This window comes from Paroedura picta, chromosome 1 (assembly GCF_049243985.1).
Source record: "Paroedura picta isolate Pp20150507F chromosome 1, Ppicta_v3.0, whole genome shotgun sequence".
NCBI classification, from domain to species: Eukaryota; Metazoa; Chordata; class Lepidosauria; order Squamata; family Gekkonidae; genus Paroedura; species Paroedura picta.
Genome location: NC_135369.1, coordinates 18578458 through 18598735, shown reverse-complemented (window position 1 = coordinate 18598735; position 20278 = coordinate 18578458). Strand labels below are relative to the sequence as shown.

General features: G+C 48.5%; 1 protein-coding gene, 1 long non-coding RNA gene and 3 other non-coding genes across 6 annotated transcripts in view; 3 read left to right on the top strand and 2 right to left on the bottom strand.

The window, feature by feature from the left end:
• The window catches only part of C1H11orf98 (chromosome 1 C11orf98 homolog), a 32202-nt gene extending 16755 nt beyond the window's left edge, over positions 1-15447 (top strand). Inside the window, exons 2-5 of the mRNA XM_077324498.1 lie at positions 10877-10973; positions 11967-12091; positions 12802-12899; positions 14557-15447. Of these exons, the coding sequence (XP_077180613.1) occupies positions 10935-10973; positions 11967-12091; positions 12802-12899; positions 14557-14681 (387 nt within the window). The 5' untranslated portion in view covers positions 10877-10934 and the 3' untranslated portion in view covers positions 14682-15447. The remainder of the gene's footprint in view (positions 1-10876; positions 10974-11966; positions 12092-12801; positions 12900-14556) is intronic.
• On the bottom strand, positions 6174-10701 carry LOC143831486 (uncharacterized). 2 transcript variants are annotated; one of them, XR_013228892.1, is made up of 3 exons: positions 10613-10701; positions 8819-8998; positions 6174-7507 (listed from the first exon to the last, which is right to left on the bottom strand). It is a non-coding gene; the product is annotated as an uncharacterized LOC143831486 (long non-coding RNA). The 2 variants fall into 2 exon arrangements; XR_013228891.1 differs by having other exon boundaries at positions 10603-10675.
• LOC143828149 (small nucleolar RNA SNORA57) lies at positions 9137-9277 on the bottom strand. Its single transcript, XR_013227535.1, has one exon. It is a non-coding gene; the product is annotated as a small nucleolar RNA SNORA57 (small nucleolar RNA).
• A 2873-nt stretch (positions 15448-18320) lies between the features above and the next one.
• LOC143827999 (U2 spliceosomal RNA) lies at positions 18321-18508 on the top strand. Its single transcript, XR_013227469.1, has one exon. It is a non-coding gene; the product is annotated as a U2 spliceosomal RNA (small nuclear RNA).
• Positions 18509-19455: 947 nt separating this feature from the next.
• LOC143827942 (U2 spliceosomal RNA) lies at positions 19456-19646 on the top strand. Its single transcript, XR_013227444.1, has one exon. It is a non-coding gene; the product is annotated as a U2 spliceosomal RNA (small nuclear RNA).
• The last annotated feature ends 632 nt before the right edge of the window (positions 19647-20278 follow it).

The following is a 20278-nucleotide window of genomic DNA, read 5'->3' as shown; positions in this document are numbered from 1 at the left end:
TGCTTATAGCAAACTATAGACATTTGTGTGGACCGCCAGAGGCAGTTTGACGATTTGTGGGGCCCCAGCTGAGCCCCACTGCAGTGGGAGCAGCCGGACTGAGGGCAGAGGGCCTCCCTCAGTGGAAAAGAGGGCCAGTCGGAATGTCCTTAAGGAGCGCACTTTTCCCAAAAGGCCCTTGCCAAGTGTGTGCTGGAAGAAGCAAAGGAGGAGAGGCCTCCGACTCACCTGATCAGTGATTCCATACAGGAGGGGGGAGGCAAGGGATGCAACATGAGTGCAGGGCATGGAGGAAGGAGCAGTGGTGAGGCAGAAGTGGGTGACAAAGGGATTGGGCTTGGACAGAAGAGGACAAAATGGGCTGCTTCTTCTCCCCACTGCAGCACAAAGGGCATGTGTGTGCAAGCATGCTCTTCATTCCCACCGGGTCTCTTGGGTCCTCCTTCTTAGGGCTGCACCTGCACAATTCACCCACCTTCCTTCCTGCCCCAGCAGTTTGATGTTGTTGTCCTAATAAATTTGTGCCATAAGGGAAGAGAGGCATTGTGTGGGGCTCCTGGAAGTGTGGGGCCCGTAGCCCACGCTGTATAAGCTACATGGAAAAACTGGCCCTGTAGGTCACATTACCTAACAGTTTATCCAAGTAACTTTTGAGAATCGTTTTGTACAGAGCAACTCTGTCGCTCGTATGGAACAGCTCTCAGGAATATTTCCATTTTTGCATAGTAGGAGAGTACCAAAATAGAAGAGCTAAATGCCAGGTGATGATAGCCAAAGTGCAGATTGCTGGGGCTCGATGGAGATGGGAAGAGGGGTCAGGTTCCCATTAGCCAGGAAGTTTACAATGTGACCTTCAGCCAGGCCCAGTCTCCTCAATGCTGGATGTTCTCTACCCCATTCATCTGCTTGAGAAGCTACATAGGTCGCTCTCTCTCTCTCTCTCTCTTTTTGGTCTTTTGCTTTTTTAAAAACATTGCATTTGGATTTTATCTCTTTCCAGTTAATTTAAAGGCTTGAATTCTTCACTCCCTTACAGGAGGAAATAGAACTGAAAAGAATTCTCTTGGGTTTAGTCAGGAGCGGATGGCAGTGATTTCACCTCACCCACTGTGTCCTCCTCCCTTGCCTGGCCTTTATTCTGTGCACCTCTTATAACTACAGAAAGAAACTTTTCTGGAGTCATACATGGATCTTGCTAGGTCCTTTCATTGGGTCTGTCTGACCTATTTGCTTATGAACTTTCTGCCATCTGTATTACTTTGAGAACATCTTTAACACTCCCTTCCCTTTAGGAGAGTTTTCACTGCGATACACATTACTGTCAGAAATTATGATTCTCTTCACCGGGTGTTTGTTTTTCTTATCATATTTCCTTCCAAATGGCCTATCTAGTTTATTATTTCCATGAAATATTCAAGCTTGCCAAATGTCTCTGTAACATTGTGGAAACTGGCTCCTGGGCGGAGACTGTCCAGGGCCTGTCCAGACTCTGCTTCTGGTCCTGGGACTTCCTGATTTCCAGCCTCTCACAAATCTACCCAGACATAGTCTGAAACACCACGAATCCCCCCCCCAAATAAGGGAGGGAATGCTGTATCGTTCTTGTTTTTCTCCATAGCAATGCAGAAATCTTAATTTTTAATTAAAAATGCATCTGTGTTGTGGCATTACTGCATAGCAACACAGAAGTGCCTTTAAAAAAATTAATTTAGGGGCTCGGGTGGGGGAAGGTTTCAGTCCACAAGAGAACCTCTGTGCTGTGATTGGTGGCTTGCTATGATTGACAGGCCAAGTGAAGGGGTGGGGGGGAGAAGTTTGGCTTGTTTTCCCTTGGGGGGGGCAAAAAGCTGTGATGAGCCCGAGGGAAAATGGGGAGGGGTCTCCCATGAGGAAGTGTGCAAATGCATGGCTTACAACTGCACGCCATGCGAGGTTTGTGCCTCTGTACGGAAATAAATAAATGTTGCCTGCGTTGTTACTGATCACATTGACCCCGGCCTTTTCTGCACTCATCGAATGCTCTTGATTTTCACAGTATTGGGTGCAACTCAGCACAAACATTTTCTTCTGTCCACCCCCCTCCCCTTCTTTCCTGAGTATAATCTGTGCACCACCAAAGAAAAGAATCAGGTTTTTCCCTGTGGGCTGGGTGGGTGGGGGTAGCACTGTGAATAAACTTCCTGACTGGTCCAATTAGCAACAGGCGAGTTTATATAACACAAAGGCATTTCCTCAAGTTCCCGCGTCAAGCAAATATCTAGGTCATTATTTCTGGAAAAGGGACTTTCCAGACTCCTTCTGAGCAGATCTTTTTGCACAAACAATTTTCCCCCAAGCCCCCTGCTTGGTCAGGGACTTTCTGTTCAATTGTTACATTTTGAGGCTAGAGCATTGCTTGGGAACTTTGTGTCTCGGCTGCTTTCACTGTTATCTCTGTGCTATTGTGTCATGGGAGCCACTGCAGTCTTTGGCTAGGTTTGTGCATGAGCCAAGGTTTGAGCGCTGCAAGTATCAATTGCCTTTGCAAGGGTGAGGGCAGCAAATTAGAATCATGGAACCACAGAGTTGGAAGGGCCCTCCAGGGTCGTCTGTAGAATGCAGGGAATTCACAATGATGCCCTCCCCAATAAAACCAGAATCCCTGGCCAGTCTGGCCTAGTGGAAATTTGCCTCCTGATCCCCAAGTGGCATTTCCCTGGGCATGCAAGAAAGGCCCACAAGACTCTTGTGACAAGAGCCAAGCATGGACACAGTCCCTTCTGCCCACCCACTCACCATCTGCCTAAACTCCCAGAATCAGCATTTCTCTCAGATGGCTGCTAGCTTCTCGAGTCGTTTCTCCTTCAGCTTATGATCAGTCATGCCAAAGACAATTCTGTCCCCTATCCTAATGCTCGTAGCTGCCCCAAATGAGTTGAGTTGCGTGAGGGAACTATCAATGTCCTCTGCGTCGTTGTTAACCTGTAAAAAACGAAAAACCACAGTGAAATTGCTATAGCCCTGTTTTCACATTCCGCCACAAACATTATGAAATTTACTGTTTCACCCATGACAGGAGGAGCACAAATCTTTACACGTCACTGGAGAGCCAGTTTGGTGTAGTGGTTAGGAGTGCAGACTTGTAATCTGGCATGCCGGGTTTGATTCTCCGCTCCCCCACATGCAGCCAGCTGGGTGACCTTGGGCTCACCACGGCACTGATAAAACTGTTCTGACCGAGCAGTAATATCAGGGCTCTCTCAGCCTCACCCACCTCACAGGGTGTCTGTTGTGGGGAGAGGAAAGGGAAGGAGACTGTAAGCCACTTTGAGACTCCTTTGGGTAGGGAAAAGCAGCATATAAGAACCAACTCTTCTTCTTCTTCTTCTTCTTCTTCTTCTTCTACTGTCAAAATATTCGAGCAGAGCCAATCAGGAAGCTAACAGCAAAGCTCTGTGCGTCCTGGCCCCACTTTTACCCACTCCCAACAAACCCGGCAAGGAGCACTCTGGCACACTTGCCACCATTCTGCCCCTGACCGCCTCTGGGAAAGGAGGTGGGTTGGGACGCTCCTCTCCAGGAACCGGAGCCCCCTCCAGCACTTCCTGCTGCCACCCCGAAAACGCCTCTTGAAGGGCAGTGGAGGGAGGAGCAGAGTCCCCGCCCCGAAAACTCCTGCTAAGGCCTCAGCGAGCCTTTTCGGGCTGGCAAAGGGAGGAGCAGAGTCCCTGCCGCTGCTCCCTACCACTGCCCTGTAAACACCCACCAGGGACTGAGGGCTCACCGAGCCATTTTGGTGGCAGGGGGAGCCGCAGAGTCCCTGCCAGTGCTTCCCACCACCACCACCACCCTGAAAACACCCACTGACGCCTGCAGAGGCTGTTGGAATATTTGAGCAGAGGGCCGCTGTGCAGAGCCGGTTCAGCCTCTGCTTCCGGTCCACAGCCAATGACCTGGCCCCGCTCAAACCCTGCAAAGAACACTCTGGTGCACTTGCCACCATTCTGCCTATGACCACCACTGGGAAAGGAGCGTGGGGCTGCTCCTCACCGGGAACAGGGTAGAGGAGGGAGAACTGGAATCCCTGCCAGCGCTTCCTGCTGCCATCCCAAAAATGCCCATTGGGACCTCAACTAGGCTTTTCAGGGCAGCAGGGGAAGTCACCACAGTCCCCACAACCTATCAGTGTCACTGGATGCCCTTGAGAGCCAGCTTGGTGTAGTGGATAGGAATATAGACTTGTAATCTGGTGAGCCTGGTTTGATTCCCCGCTCCCCCACATGCAGCCAGCTGGGTGACCTTGGGCTGGCCATGGCACTGAGAAAGCTGTTCTGATCAAGCAGTAATCTCAGGGCTCTCTCAGCCTCACCTCCCTCACAGGGTGTCTGTTGTGGGGAGAGGAAAGGGAAGGCGAATGTAAGCCGCTTTGAGACTCCTTTGGGTAGGGAAAAGCGGCATATAAGAACCAACTCTTTGTCTTCTTTTCTGGGCACACATATCACAGCAAACATCAAAAGAGGTATTCCTTCCTGTGTGAGAGGGGAATGCATCTTCTGATCATGCATGTCACCATGTGCCTAAAAAGAGTCCTCCCTTTCCATGTGAAAGAAACAGGAGAGTCTGAGACTGCTCTGGATAGAGAAAAGCGGCCTATAAGAACCAATTCTTCTTTAGTAATATCAGGGCTCCCTCAGCCTCACCTCCCTCACAGGGTGCCTGTTTTGGGGAGAGGATTGTAAGCCGCTTTGAGACTCCTTCGGGTAGAGAAAAGCGGCATTTAAGAACCAGTTCTTCTTGAGTTCTAGTAATTGGGGGGGGGGGATGCCAATTGTCTGTACCCCCTGCAGTGTGTGATGAACCTCTAGCACCCCCTGGTCTTTCCTCACAGGGCCAGCATCTTTCTCTACAGGATAGCCTCAGTAAGGAAGGAACATCACGCATCAATAACTGAAGACTGGCAATGCAGTACTGTCTAGCCTCTGAAGCCCACCCTGGGAACTCAGCAGCCCCATCTAGTGAACACTGGCAGCTGCCAAGGTTGCAGCTGTTGTCTAAATGCAAATGCATCACCAGACTTAGCTATATTATTTATTTTGTTCCTTGGATTTCTATACCGCCCTCCCGTAAGGCTCAGGGCAGTTTAAATAAAAGGTCAATGTACATAGAAATCTATAACTGAACGTAGCTTATAAAAAAATGGGGCAACTTTCAACACAAACCAGTGGGAGGTCAGCCAGGCTCAGATCATGGAGGGGGGTGTGGGGGACCAACAGATGTGGAGTCATCTGGCCTCAAATGCCTGTGACAAGCAAGGTGGCAGAGTTTTGAATGAGGAGGCAACCTTGTTTACCTGCTTGGCCATTTCAACATCATATCACCCTTTTACATGCCCTTTGAAATTGTGGGAGTTCAGGAAGAGCACTGATCTCTTTGGGGAGCTCATTCGACCATGTGGGGGCCAGGACTGAGAAGGCTCTGGCCCTGGTTGAGGTCTGACGCACTTCTTTGGGGCCAGGGATCACCAGCCAGTTGGCTATGGCAGAGCATAGGGCTCTTGGGGGGGGGGTATAGACAGGGAGGTGGTCTCTCAGGTACTTGATGTCAGAACAGGTAATTGCAAGCAATTTAACCTGCTTGCTTCCAAAGCCACCTGTTGCAGTGTGAAGGAAGTAGGGGAAAGATTAGCCTTCTTGAGACCCAGCATGGTGTTGTGAGCAGAAGACCCAGGCTCAATTCCCCATGCCTCCACATAAAGAGTCATGTGACCTTGGGCCAGCCAGCTCCCTTCAGGTAGCAAAAAGCATATTAAAAAAAGGCCCAGTTCTTCTTCTACATACAAGGTCACTTGCAAAGGTGACTCAGGCACTGATGAAATCAGAGTCCAGTAGCATCTTTAAGACCAACAAAGACTTATTCAAGGCCTGAGAAATAAATGAATAAATCTTTGCTGGTCTTAAAGGTGCTACTGGACTCTGATTTTATTGTGCTGCTTCAGACCAACACAGCTACTCATTTGAATCAGGCACTGATGCTTAGTGTGAGGAATACGACAGGTGTGAACACCTCTTTTAGGAGTGAAATGAGGGAAGTTGATGGCACCTCGCCATTATACAGCAGGACCACTCAAGAGTTCAGGGACAAGCTACAGAATGCAAATCCAAATGTTCATTAAATAATTCACTTGGCGAACAAAGTTGCAAAAAGATTGTATTTATTAATACACACATGCAGCCACACCAACCTCGAAGCCCCTGGCCTACATGATTTAAAAGCAAAAAGCTCTCCAAGGGGACTTCCAGGATCATATTACAGCTGTGTATGTTTTATCCAATGTGAGTCTCTGGAATGCATTAGTCTATGGCCATGGACTTAATTCCCATGAGCCCCTGCCAAATGGACATCTGGAGACCCACAGTTCGGGCACCCCTTGGCCTTGGGGCATTTTTCTTGATATTATGTAATCTAACTTCCAACGTGGCCACCAACAGTTTGTGATCAGAGCCACAATCTGCTCCAGGAAATGTTTTTACTGCTATAACAGAGCTCCGCCGTCTCTGACGGCAAAGGATAAAATCAATCTGATCACGGTGTATGCCATCTGGAGATGTCCAGGTGTATAAACGGCGTTTCGGTTGTTCAAAGAGGGTGTTGGTGATAGTCAATTGGTTTTCTTGACAGAACTGGATAAGTCTGTCACCAGCTTCATTTCGCTCACCTAGTCCAAACCTACCGCAGATGTCCTGTTCTTGTTGATTTCCAACTTTGGCATTGAAACCCCCAAGAACGTATATCATGTCCTTTTGTGGCACCTGTTTCATAGTTTCATGCATTTTCGCATAGAAATCTTCAATTTCATTTTCATCAGCAGCTGTGGTTGGGGCATACACTTGTACAACAGTTATGTTCATTGGCTTTCCCCGAATTCGAATGGACATAATTCGGTCATTTACTGCTGTGTAACTTTCCACTGCACAAGCTGTTACCTTATCCGCAATAAAGGCCACACCATTTTTTCTGATACTGTCGTGACCAGAATAGTAGACTGTGAAGTCTTCAGATGTGATGTTTCCACTGTCTGTCCAGTGTATGTCACTGACGCCAAGCAGACCGATGTTGAGTCGGGTCATTTCTGATTGCACAATATGCAATTTTCCTAGGGACATTCCACCTACATTCCATGTTGCAATCCTTCTGGTTTTCTCTTGGCTCAGGCCACTGCGTTCTCCATGGGCTACATTGACAGCTAGATGTCCCGGAGGGTTTCTACCAGCCGCATCATAAATGCCCAGATTATTGGTAGAGAGCTGTTGCCCTTCCCCAGTGGCTTGTTCAGTACTTTGTGGCCTGGGGGGCCTACCACAGCATACCATAGTTGATGTACTTTCCATAGAATTTTCTAGGCAAGAATCTGGAAGAATCTACGATCGGAGTCAAAACTGCAGGTTGTAAAATCAATAATCTCCGCTATGCAGATGATACAACACTCCTGGCGGAATCGAAGCGTGATCTGAAGACCCTGATAAAGAGACTAAAAGAAGAAAATGAAAAGATGAGAATATACCTAAATATCAAAAAGACCTAGATCATGACAACTACTGGCAGTAGCACCAAAGTCACGATTGATAATAACAACATTGAATGTATTGATTACTTCTTTCTTGGCTCTATGATCGCTCAAAGTGGTGCATACAGACATGAACCGAATATGGAAGAGTAAGGATATCAGCCTTAATACAAAGTGCCAGCTAGTCAATGCCATTGTCTTCCCCATAACAAGGTATGGATGCGAAAGCTGGACCCTGAAGAAGGAAGACGGGAGGAGAATAGATGCTTTCGAATTATGGTGTTGGGAGACAAATGCTGCAAATCCCATGGACAGCCAAAATTACCAACAAGATAGTTTTAGAGAGGAGCAAACCAACTATCTCATTAGAAGGCAAGATATTACAGCTAAAGCTCACTTACTTTGGACACATCATACGATCAAACTCGTTAGAAAAATCATTAATGCTAGGCATGGTCAGCAGCAAAAGGAGGCGTGGTTGCCAAAGAATGTGCTGGCTCAACTCGAAGCCGATATAGGGATGACCATGAACCAACTAAAAGAAACAGTTATTGACAGAAACGTTTGGCGATAGATTTCCTATAGAATCGCCGAGGGTCGGACACGACTGAACAGATAACATCATAATCATCAGGCTATGGGGAGGGCAGAGCAAAGAAAGGGAAGGGATATGGGGCAGAGCAGAATCCTGGAAGGTAGCAAGAGCTCTTCCCTTAAAGATGAGCTTCCAATACTAAAAATCCTTTCACTACCATCCATGGACACTACCCTTCAGTTCCTTTTTTGCCACCTTAAAAGGAAAACCAGAGACAAGACGGCCAAATGCTAAACAGCCCCTAAATGGCTCACAGAGCTTGACCATGTAGGATTCCTGTTAAGCTGGAAAAGGATCTTCACAGCAGGATTCGAATAGGTGGCAGAGCTCTGAATGGGAAGAAAACAATCCTGTCTACCTGCTTGGCCATTTTGACATCATACATAACAGGTTTTCCATTGAGCATTCCAGTGTGAAGTGCAGTGCATTAAACTCACAAAAATAATCACTGCTGAGAATCTGAGCTCTTAATTTCGACAAACAGCAATGGTACAGGGTCAAGGGCCTGAAATGGAATTGGGACTTGGGGCCTGCAGAACGGCTTTACAGATATGCAGGGAACTGGGAGATTTGGAGATGGATCTGCAGCACCTCTAGCTGATCCTGAGGACAACAGGGGTATAAAATATCCTGGACCGGGCCCACTGCTCATTCTCAGCTCATGTCAGCAGCAAACTTACATCAGCGTTCAGCCAGATTCCTTTGCCTCAACCTTCTCTTTCTCCAAACTGCTCAGACCAAGTCTTAAGTTAATCCTGGATTCTGTTCATGTCTTCTTTAAAAGCCAGCCTTCCAACACATCACTCAATAGGTCCAACTGTTTGCAGAAGCCTGGGACAGAACTGGGCCTGAACAAAAACCTGTGTTTGGGGAGGGAAACAAGAGAATTATAAGGTGCCCCACATCTTTTGACACCTTCCCCAGCTTACAAACAGAGCCCTGCCACCCTCCTATTCCCATGACCTCCCCATGTGTAGCATGCCTGGGCTGTGCAGCCCTTTTGTCCCAGTGCTTGAGGATAGAACCAGCAGATGGAATCGCCGCTGGCACCGAAGACAGAACACTGGAGGGAAGTTGCTTTACCTCCGGACATAACAGAGCCGGGCACTGAGCCGCCCGGGCCTGCCAAGAAAAGGAGGCCCCCATCTCACTGGGGCAGACACATCGCTGTTTTAAAGCCCTCAAGTACATTATATAGCTGCTCTCGGAAGTTGAACAGAGGGGAGCAGACCGGGATGCAGGATCTTGTGGTTACGTGCAGGGATCTAATACAGTATCCACACAAAGGGCTCCCTGGTTCAGCATCCCAGAAGCGAGGGCTCGAGGAGGAAGCACAAGAAGTCCCTAGTTCAGTCCTGCCAAAGGACCTCAAATACCAAGGCTGGGAAAGGCTTTTCTCTGCCAGAAGTCAGCAAAGGTACTGGGAGTTGGAGGAGATGACTGCATGGAGCCCAGGGGCTGAATCTATGGAAAGCAGCCCTATGGAAACCACTTTTCCCTCGCCAATGCTAGCATATGGAAGAGGACTGCCAATCTGAAATTGACTGCCAGGGTGATAGAGATTAGTTCCCCTGGAGAAAAAGGCACCTCAACAAGGTGACCTTTGCAGCAGGTCTTTTGGCACGTGAGGGCCACATTAGCATGCCCAGTGCCTAAAGAGGGCCGCATATTAAATAACACAAGATACCTTCTCAGGGCACATTTCCTCCATTACTTTAACCATGGACTTTTTAACAAATTCACCATCAGAGCATGGTCTACCACTCTCACCAATCCATTTAGCAACATGATACCTGGCCTTTACAGCAGACAGGTTCTCTTTAACATGCTTTCTAAAACTATGCTGCACAAGGATTGATTTTTAAGAGTTTATCTTGTTCACTTGCACCTCTCCTTGATATACTGAGTAGCTCTTGTGACAGGATTCAAAGTGCCTTTTAATATTGTACTGCTTTAATACTGAGACAGTTTCAAGACCTATTAGGTAAACTGCTTGGCAAAGCCACCACAGTCCTTAACGCAGGGGTAGTCAAATGGCGGCCCTCCAGATGTCCATGGACTACAATTCCCGTGGGCCCCTGAGAGCGAACGCTAGCAGGGGCTCATGGGAATTATAGTCCATGGACATCTAGAGGGCCGCAGTTTGACTATCCTTGCCTTAGCGCATTCAGCGGACACTCTTCATTCCCAGTAAGGGCCTCCTTTGCCACCCAGGCTGCTCTTGCAATGCCTCTGCCCCGCTGAGATCCCTTGAAACCAACAGGCATGAATTGGCGAAACTCCTCTTAGGATGGCGCGCAGCCGCCCCCCACGTGGCCTCAGCCCCCTTCCCCCCTGGTCGCAGGCCAAGCCCACGTTCCGCCAGGAGAAACACCCCACAACCCCCCACACACACAAAAGCCCCCCCCCCCCTTCTGCGTCTCTCCCTCCGGCCCACCAACGAAGACCCAAATTAGCCACCCACCTCCGCTCACCTCCAGCCTCAACGGGGGAAAAGAGGAGGAGCTGTGGGCCCCACACCCCTATTTATACCCAGGCGACGCCTCTCGCCCGCCACCCTGTGGCCATTCCGGGCAAAGGGCGGAAACGAGAACAGGAGAAGAGCTCCAACTCTGCTCTGGTTGGTCCAAAGCCGTTCGGCCAATCGGAAGAAGGCGCGGATGGCGCCTGGGCAGGGAAGAACGCTCATTGGGTAGATTCAAACGTGGACTCTGATTTTTATTGTGCTCATTGGGTAGGAAGTCACATGGTGTCGCTGCTACCCGGAAGTCCCGGAGAGGCCTCTTTGGCTGCAGCATGGGCGCTCCTGGAGGGAAAGTCAACCGGCCGAAGACGGTAAGGGGAGTGCGGGGTTTTTTTTTGTTTTTGTTCGGGACGGGGGGGGGGGTGTCTGAATCTCCGTTTCGTTTCCTAGTAATAAGGCTTTGGACTTATTGCAGGGCTTTTAGAATAACAAAAGTGCTTCTCCTGGTCTTTTAGTGGCTTCACACCAACCCTGCAGGGTTGGCCAGTGTTGCAACTACAAAGTTATGGAGATAAAGATCTTAATGTTAAAACTTTCTGAACAGGCTGGCTCGTGAAGGACATTCAGTGAGACAGGGGAAAGATGGGGGGGGGAAGGCTCAAGGGGGCTGTTGCTTGAAGCCTACTGGCATGGAAGCCTTGGAGCCCTGGTTAATTCATTGTCTGAAGAGCTGTTAGTAGAATGGAATGTTTTGGCTCTTACTGAGACTTTATGGGCAGGAACCTTAGGACGGAATGGAAAAAATCTCTTTTAAAGTGACTTTTGGTACTCTCTATGACAAGATGTGAAGGTTGCCCACATAACGGTCTTCAGTGCTGGAATCTGAATTTGTTTTGTGAAGAGGGGCAGAGGCCATGGTTCAGTAGCAGAACATCTGCTTTTCATGCTAAAGGTCTTGTGATCAGTCCCCGGCATCACCAATTAAAAGGATCCGGTAGCAGGTGATGTGGAAGATCTCTGATCTAAGATGCTAGAGAGCTGCTGTCAATCTGAGTAAACAATTCCAATCTTGATGGGCCAAGGGCCTGAATCCGCACAAGGCAGTTTCAAGAGTATGTTCAGCAGATATTAGTCATAATAATCAAATGTCTTCTTACTACCCTGGTGAATGTGTGTGGGAGTTAAGATTTTAACCGGGGTGGGGGGGGCTAGTTTGCATGCCCAGAAAACCTCTAAATCCAGATTTGGCCTTCTCTTGGCAAGAGGCAGCCCTTGGATTTGAGTGCAGTCCCCCGATCTGGGTTTACAATGCCAGTTGGAAGAGCTTATATGCAATACTGACGTGGTCTGTTTGTTGGTTTTAGGAACTGCAGAAGAAGCTCTTCAAAAGGCGCCGCGTCCTGAGCAAGCAGAAGAGAAAGAAGCACCGGGTGGTGGGCGCCGTGGTGGATGCGGGGCTCATCACTACTCACCACTTGAAGAAACGCTGGTGAGTTGCCCTCGGCCCAGGATCTTGGTTCTGTGGCAGTTACTGCCTGGGAAGCTTGGGAAAGGCTGGAGGGAAAAAATAAACAGGGACATACCCACACCATTTAAATGCAAGGTTTTAAAATTAAGCAAACCCCCACTTTGCCATGGAAGCATACTGGATGAGGATGAGACAGTGTAAAAGCTGGTCTACCTCACAGGTAACTAAAATGTGACTAAAATGGAGAGGCAGCATTAGCTACTTTGGATTCCCATTGGGGGGACCCTCCGCTGTGGTCCTCCATGGCTTACTTCAGGGCTTCAGGTGAGCAGGAAGCTGTTTACTGAGTTCAGTCTCTTGTATGGTGGGGCAAAGTGAGTTCCCTGTATCTCAACCTAACCTGTCTCACAGGCTTGTTGTGAGAATAAGGATTGAAACAGAGGAGGGATCTGATAGTGGCCAGAACTGGCCATTCAGTCTGCTGGATTTGTTCGTGGGTGGGGGGGCAGGTCCTGGGTTAGAGCAGGGAGAGGTTCTAACCTTCCTCCTCCTTGAGAACCGTGGAGTCTAGGCAGAACAGTGGGACCATTCAGGGGGCTGCTGCTTGGATTTTGCCCTGAGCCCCTGGAGACAGCTCCATTGGTACGTGGAGCAGGATGAGGTCTGGATACTCTGTCCCTTCTCTCACTGAATGGTTTCCTTGTCTGTCATCTTCCTGGCCTCTCTTCCAGCTCCAGCACTCGAGCAAACATCACCCTTTCGGGGAAGAAGAGGAGGAAATTGCTGAAGCAGCTCCGCCACACTGCGAAGGAGACGGCTGCCATGCAGGGTAAGCCTGGCTCCTCCCAGTCTCTTTAGCAAGGGGGCTTGGCTGGTCCCGGGGAGGGGAAGCTCCATCCCAAAGGCCTCATTGAGTGCGAAGGACTGTGAGACTTTGCGAGAAGGGACCGGTCCATGCACCAAGCTGATAGTTCCAGCCCTGAGCCTCACCCCAGTCTCTGGAACTTCAGCTGTGGTAGAATCATAAAAACATAAGGAGTCCCCTCCATCAGGAAATGTACCGTTGAGATGTATGCCACCCCTTTTTATTAATACATATTTTTATTCATTTTCATTTTATACAAGATAGAAAAAATACAGATAAAACAAATCATCTTATGCAGGATACCAAAGTACCCATCCAGTTTAACAAAATAAGGACTAATGGTTATTAAATAAATAAATAATAAATTATATATTATGTCATGTCATCCATACCTCCCCCCACCTGCACTGCAATATCCCCTTTTGATTTATCTTCCCAAATAACTCAAATATGGGCCCCATTGTTCTTGAAAAGCGTCTTCTGTTTTTCCATTGACCAACAATGTTAGTTTCGCCATCTTGGCAAGTCCCGCCAGTTTAACCAGCCAATCTTCTATTGAATTCTTACAATTTCCGTTTTCTGGCCAATACTAATCCTGCTGCCGTGGTCACATAGAAGAAGTGACTTCTGGTTTGAACTGGAAGGCACTGCGGTGGTATTACTTAATAGCATAGATTCGGGTCTTAAAGGAAATTTTTGGGCCCACATCTTCTCCAAGAAGGTATGAACTTTGGCCCACAATTTATAAGTCCTTTCACATTCCCAAGATGTATGCCACCCTTGACTATCTTGGGTGATGGTTTTTTTGACACAGCCCCCTGCTGCCCGGATGGCAAGCGTCCCGTGGAGAGTTGGATTTTCCCCCCGCCCCACTGGTGCGTTTTTGGGTACTGTTCTTTATGCTGTTCTTAGGAAGGTGAACGGATGAATTAGTCCTTAGCAGACTGCATTTTTAAACATTTATTTAGCATTATCTAGTGAGAGAACCCCCGCAGCATTGTGGTTAAGAGTGGTGGCCTCTAATCTGAAAAAACGGCTTTGATCTCCCACTATTCCTCCACGTGCAGCCAGCCGGGTGACCTTGAGCCACAGAGCAGTTCTCTTAGAGCTCTCAGCCCCACCTACCTCACAGGGTGTCTGTTGTGGGGAGAGGAAGGGAAAGGTGTTTGCAAACCGTGAATGTTTGCAAACTCCTTCAGGTAGTAAAAAGTGGGATACAAAAACCAACTCTTCCTCTTCTGTACTGTGCGAGGGTTTCCGCAGAGAAAGCCGGGTAGAAAGAGAGGTCAGGAGTCAGGGGGTGAAAACAGGGGAAAGGGGCAAGGCGGTTAGTTGGCAGCGGAAGGGAAATGAAATTGGGGATGGCTCAAAGGTAGCCATGTGGGTCTGCTAGAGAAATCTTCCAAAGCAGTGAAGTGACTTAAAGTAGCAAACAGGTTTCTGAGCTCCGCAGAACTCTTCATGAAGAACTCTGTGGAACTCCAAGGCTTTCGGTATTTCAGCAGAATGGCATCTCTGCAGTATGGAAATCCTGAGAGGAGGGCAGAGCCGAGCTTGCAGAGTGGGATGGGTTGGAGAGGACCTGCCCATTCCCAATTCTTTCTCTCCCTTCTTGTTGCAGTCGATGCATCTCCAGGTCCAAGCAAAACCGCCCGGAGAAGGAAGGGGAAAAGAGAAAGGCAAGAAAGTCTGGCAGCCAACCTGGATACGGAGATGGCAGAAGTGGAGCCGGTCTCGGAGAGCTGAGAACCCCCCCCCCCCCACGCATCCCCTGAAACCTGGCAGCCCATTCTGTGGGCCCCTTTCTTGCAACTGCAGCTGGAGGGCATGGAATGGATCGTGGTCCAGCTCGAGGCCAGAAAATTCAGAGTGATGCAGAGCCTTTGCAGAGTGGGGTTGTCCCACTTGAGAGGGCGGTGGCTTTTCGGACTCACTTCCTTGCAGGGCCCTCTCTGCTCCTGGTGCCAGCCCAAACAGGGAGACCCCAGTGCAGGAGATGGCTCTCCCGCATGCAACCGCATGGGGAGAGGCTTCCAAGCCCAAGTGCTCCAGGTTCAGAGGAGATTTCTTTGTGGGGGGGGGGGCTGTGGTACTCCTACTGCTTTGGTGGCTCAAATGCCCCCATCAATGGTGATGCATCCCTGACCCTTCCTTCCTGTTGTGCGTGGGGGGAAAGGGTTGTGGGTTCCTCATGCTTTGAAGCAGCGCGTCTTGGAACAGAAGGGACTGGCCTAGTCCTCAGGACAAGGACTATGCAGAAAACAGAATAACAGCTGTGGCCTGATCTGACTTGATGCTCCCGCTATCCCGGCATGCAAGGCGGCAGCTCTGTGGAGGCCAGGACGGAGCTAGGATCCCACTGCCAAGAGACTGGGCAGTAGAAAGAGAGGGAGTAAGGAGAACCAGCCTGTCCTTGCCCCCAATAAACACCAGCCCTTCCTGTTTTCATGCCTCCAGCCTGTCTGTCCTCGAGATCCTGGATGTTTTGTCAATAAAATGGCCAGGATCCACAGGGAGGTGTCGGCTTTTCTTGGTCCCTGATTGTGGCAGCGGAAAAGGAGGTGTGGGGCATAGGGGAGGGCTGGGGCTGGGCTCAAAAGGAAAGAGGGATTGAAACCAGAAAGAGCTACCAAGGATGTCGTTAAGGCAAAAGAGGCTGCAGAGTGACTGCAAAGTTTTTCTGTTTATTTAAAGCATTCATTAGCCGCCTTTCTACATAATAGGGAATCAAAGGTAGCTTACAATAAGTTCAGGATCAGAATGTGTCCTCTTGCGGTCCATGACGGAATATAAAATGCAGCATAGAGTGTTACATAAATGGAGGGAACAATCAGTAAAAGATACTACCTTGGTATGGGGAATATAGCAGTGTTTTAGCCATGGTTTCCGAAGCTTCATTGCCACGCAACCGAATGTGGGCCATTTAAATGTAGTCTTATCCTAACATTCTAGCCAAATAAAAATGTCTGCCCTTCCCAGACAATAAGTTGGATTGGGACTTTGGGAACATAGATTTAGGCTCCAGCTGGGGTTGCCAGCTACCTGGAGGAAGAATTGTCCTTAATAGTTACTTAGCACCTGATGTTGTTTATTTCCATGCTATTAGATGCTTTGGGTGCCCCATTTCCACATATTAAGACATTAAACTTTCTGGGCCTGTTAGCAACTCCTAGTTATTGAGCTTCAGGTCATAAAAATCATCAGCTTCCCGATTCAATGTATTAAAACACATTTAATGATGTGGATTTTTTTACAGTTCATTATGAGCCTTTTTCTTACAGCAAAGGAATGCACCAAAAGACTAGCAGCTACCGTTGCCAGCTTTCCCCTTCAGCAGGGTGTTATAAATTTGTAAGGGGATGTAATCTACCTCCAGGCCATGAAAAGTTTCATCAGGCCATTTTCACACAGTAAGTCTCTATTAAGGGGGTGAAACTTCTTAATTAGTTTAACAATCCAATTACTGGCCAAGAGTAAGATCATCTCCCCCTCCCCCTCCAGCCAGTTGGCAACCCCTATCAATAACATTGCTTGATAAATGATGTTAAAATGACAGAAGAAGGACCGGTTTAAAAGCTGGCTATCCCATACAAGAATCATAGGATCATAGAGTTGGAAGGGACTTCAAGCTGCTGCTTAAAGACCGCCAGTGAGGGGAAGCTCACCACCTCCTGAGGCAGCCCATTCCACTGCTGAACTACAGTGAATTCTCTGGGTATTTCTATTAAATGATAAGTCTTCTATTAATGGTTGCTACAATAGGATCACACTGACTGTATATCATGCAACACCCAGTGTGGTATAGTGGTTAAGAGCACTGGCCTCTAATCTGGAAGTTTGATTTCCCACTCAGGAACTACATGCAGCCAGCTGGGTGACCTGGGACTAGTTGCAGTTATCAGAGCAGTTCTCATAGAGCTCTCTTTGCCCCACCTACCTCACAAAGAATCTGTTGTGGGGAGAGAAAGGGAAAGGTGTTTGTGAGCCGCTTTCAGACCCCTTCAGGTAGTGAAAAGCGGGGTATAATAAACCAGCTCTTCTTTTCTAAGTCAATTAGATCTTGGGCAAATATCCATTCAAGCAGGTAGCTGTGTTGGTTTGAAGCAGCAGAACAGATTTTTATTTTGTCTGTGTTAAAGCTGCTGCCAACCCCCTAAGCAAAACCAGAGCTGGAATGGCATGGGTTCAAATCTCACCGCTTCCTGCGTTCTCGCTTCTGTCTGGGACTCATTTGATAACCTCAGAGAATTCTTTTTCTCTCCTCCCCTCCCCAAATCTTGGGATAACTCTGACCCATTTGACAAGGTTATTACAAGAATTAAAGCATGATGGGGAAACAATGTCAGGCAATACAAATGCTAAATTCCTCCCTCAAAGCAGAGATGAGCTGTAACTAAAATTAAAATGATGCCAACTCCCCATCATGGCATATAAAACTAAATAACTGATAGTTTGTCATCCTGTAACAGGAAATTGGCTCTCTGACAGAAGCCACCTTCTGTCAGAGCTTTACGATGAGCCTCTGTTACTTCCCTTGCCTGGTCTGAAGTAGTTGGAACAAGGAACATTGGCCATACAGTTGTCACATGGGCAGACAGCACCAAGGACTAAAAAGCTGGTTTAGGGCCTGGCTGGGAGGCCTGATTTACTGTCACCGACCTCACAGGGCTGTTGCAGAATTCAAACCGCACTGAGCTCTTTTGGGGGGAAAGGGAAGGCATTACAAATAAATGGGGATCACAAAGAAAGGGGAAATGAAATGTAGATTTCATGGATTGTGGAATGACTACTGTGGGGAAGCCTACTAGGAGGAGGAGGACGAAGAAGAAGAGTTGGATCTTATATGAGTTTGAGAAAACAGCAGCTGTCTAAACCAGGGATTACTAAACTGATGGCTCATGGGAATTGTAGGCCAGAGCCATAGTCTGGTCAACCCTGACCTAGGAGAACATGGACTTTTCTCCTGCTTTTCTTACACGGCCCTTTCCCTCTTCTGTGTATCGCTCCTGACGCAGCCAGGCAGCGTTTTCATTCAGCCGGAAGCGTCTCGTGTAAATAGGACATCTTTTGCAGACCGCGGCACATGCCATTAGAGGGGGATGCAACACGAGACCGAGAAGGCGGCTTGGGAAACGCCGGAAACGAAAGGGTTAACAGGACTACTGGGCGTCGTAGCAAAGGAGGCGGGCCAATGGCTGCCCGAGCCCTGGCGTTCCAAATTCTGAAACTGACAAAGTGGAGAGAATGTCCCAATTATGACATCAAATTATGACATCACAAGAGCCGCGATGGTGGAATGCAAGGCGACCCCGGCGGAGCGGGCTGTGGGGCTCCTTCTGCGGCATTGCCCTCGGAGCCCTGCAAGGCAGGCAGCTGGACAGGGGAACAGTTTTTCTGGATCTTTTCGCTAACATAAGACGTAGTGTCTCTTCCTATCAGTTAACATCTGATACGTCCTAGAACTATGTGTTACATAACAGATTTTGGGGGGAGGGAGACGGAAGGGGGATTTTCTCCAACCACTCCACGCATCGATCTGGTATTGCAGTGCCTCCAGGACTGGTGACCCTCCCACCCCAGGGAGAATATTCATTGTTCAAAAACAGAGGAGCATCTTTTTCTCTGATTTCTTTGTTGTCTTTTACTGAAAACTGATAATGTAAAATTTCTTTTCGTTTTCATTTCTTTTAACCGTATTCTACATTTCCTACAATTTGGCCAAGTGGATTAACATATTGCAATCATTTGAAGTTCACCATATTTGTTCGAAGACTTAATAAACAGGAAAAGAAGGGCCGATTTCGCATTTCAAAGCAGGCGTAAAACTAACGGGTCAGAACGATGCCCGTAGGGTTCTTGAGGCAGAAACTGGACTGGGCGGTATGAGGAGGTTTTTCATCTTGTCCTTCCTCCAGGGAATTCAACGATGGCGCGCGTCCTCCGTTCCCTTTGAGAGTCAGGCGGGAGCCGCCTCGGTCTGAAGCGGCAGAACAACGTTTGACTCCAGAGGCCCCTTTTATTCCACGTGTGAGCTCTGGGGTTGCAGAAGCGCGCATGCAAGCAAAACCTCACCCGCGGAATAAAGCTTGCTTGGCCTTCAAGGGGCCCTTGGACTCCAGCGTCCTTCCGTTCCGGACGTCCACTAGGCGGAGAGGGCGAGCTCTGCGAAGGGAAGACGCTATTAGAGAAGCATCAGCAAAGCCAGCCTCAGCCGCGAATCGAAAGGGCGTCCTGGGAAAGGGGGCGGGCCTATGCAGATCGCTGTCCGACTCCGAGCCCGGCGTTCCAATTCTGAAAGTGACAAAGTGGAGAGAATCCCCCAATTATGACATCAGAATGACCTCCGGGAGGCTGGAGAGCGGGAAGGCAGCAAGAGCCGCGGTGGGGAGAGGCAGGGCGAGGCGGCGCGACCCCGGCGGAGCGGGCTGTGGGGCGGGGCGGCCCCGGCTGCGGCGTTGCCCTCCGAGGCCTGCAAGGCTGGCGGCCGGCGAGGGGGACGGGTTCCCTGGGCAGTGTCGGCATCGCTTCTCGGCCTTTTGGCTAAGATCAAGTGTAGTATCTGTTCTTATCAGTTTAATATCTGATACGTCCTCTATCTGAGGACTATATATTAAATGGATTTTTGGAACAGGGAGATGGAAGAGGGGCTTGCTCCGTCCACTCCACGCATCGACCTGGTATTGCAGTGCCTCCAGGAACGGTGCACCTCCCACCCCGGGAGAACTTTCATGGTTCAAAAAATAGATTGAAAAATTCTTTTCAGTTTTTCTCTTTCACAGCAGAAATTTTCATGCATTACTTGATTTTTTTAATCCAAGGTTTACTGCAAAATTCCTTTTTGGCTGATGATGGCACCAAGGATTAAGAAGCCTTAGCAGGAAAACATTGTATTATTGTAGATTGAAAAATTATTTTCGTCTTCCTCTCTTGTCTGATACTCCATCCTAGTTTTCTTCAGTAGCTACTAAAAAAAACTTTTTATTTGTTAAAACAAGCTTGAAAAACGAGCAAAGAACTGGCGAGTCTGGTTCTTTCAAAACAGGCTTAAAGTACGTTAAAAAGGTGAGAGGGCCCCAAAATCTCTTGAGAATGCATTAGTAGGAGTTTATATGATTTTCAACCAGGGCCTGCAAAACGGCGCTCTTTCAACAGGTCTTTGGTTCAGACCAGAACAAGCCTGAAGGCAAGGAAATATATGGGCCTCCCTCCCTTTATCTCCAGATATTCCTTCCACCTAACCAAAACCCAGTTAAAATGGACGAGAGGCGGATCGATGAGCCAGAACACTATTAGTGCAATAATGTTTTAACTAGTTTTATGAACCATGAACCATATTTTGAACG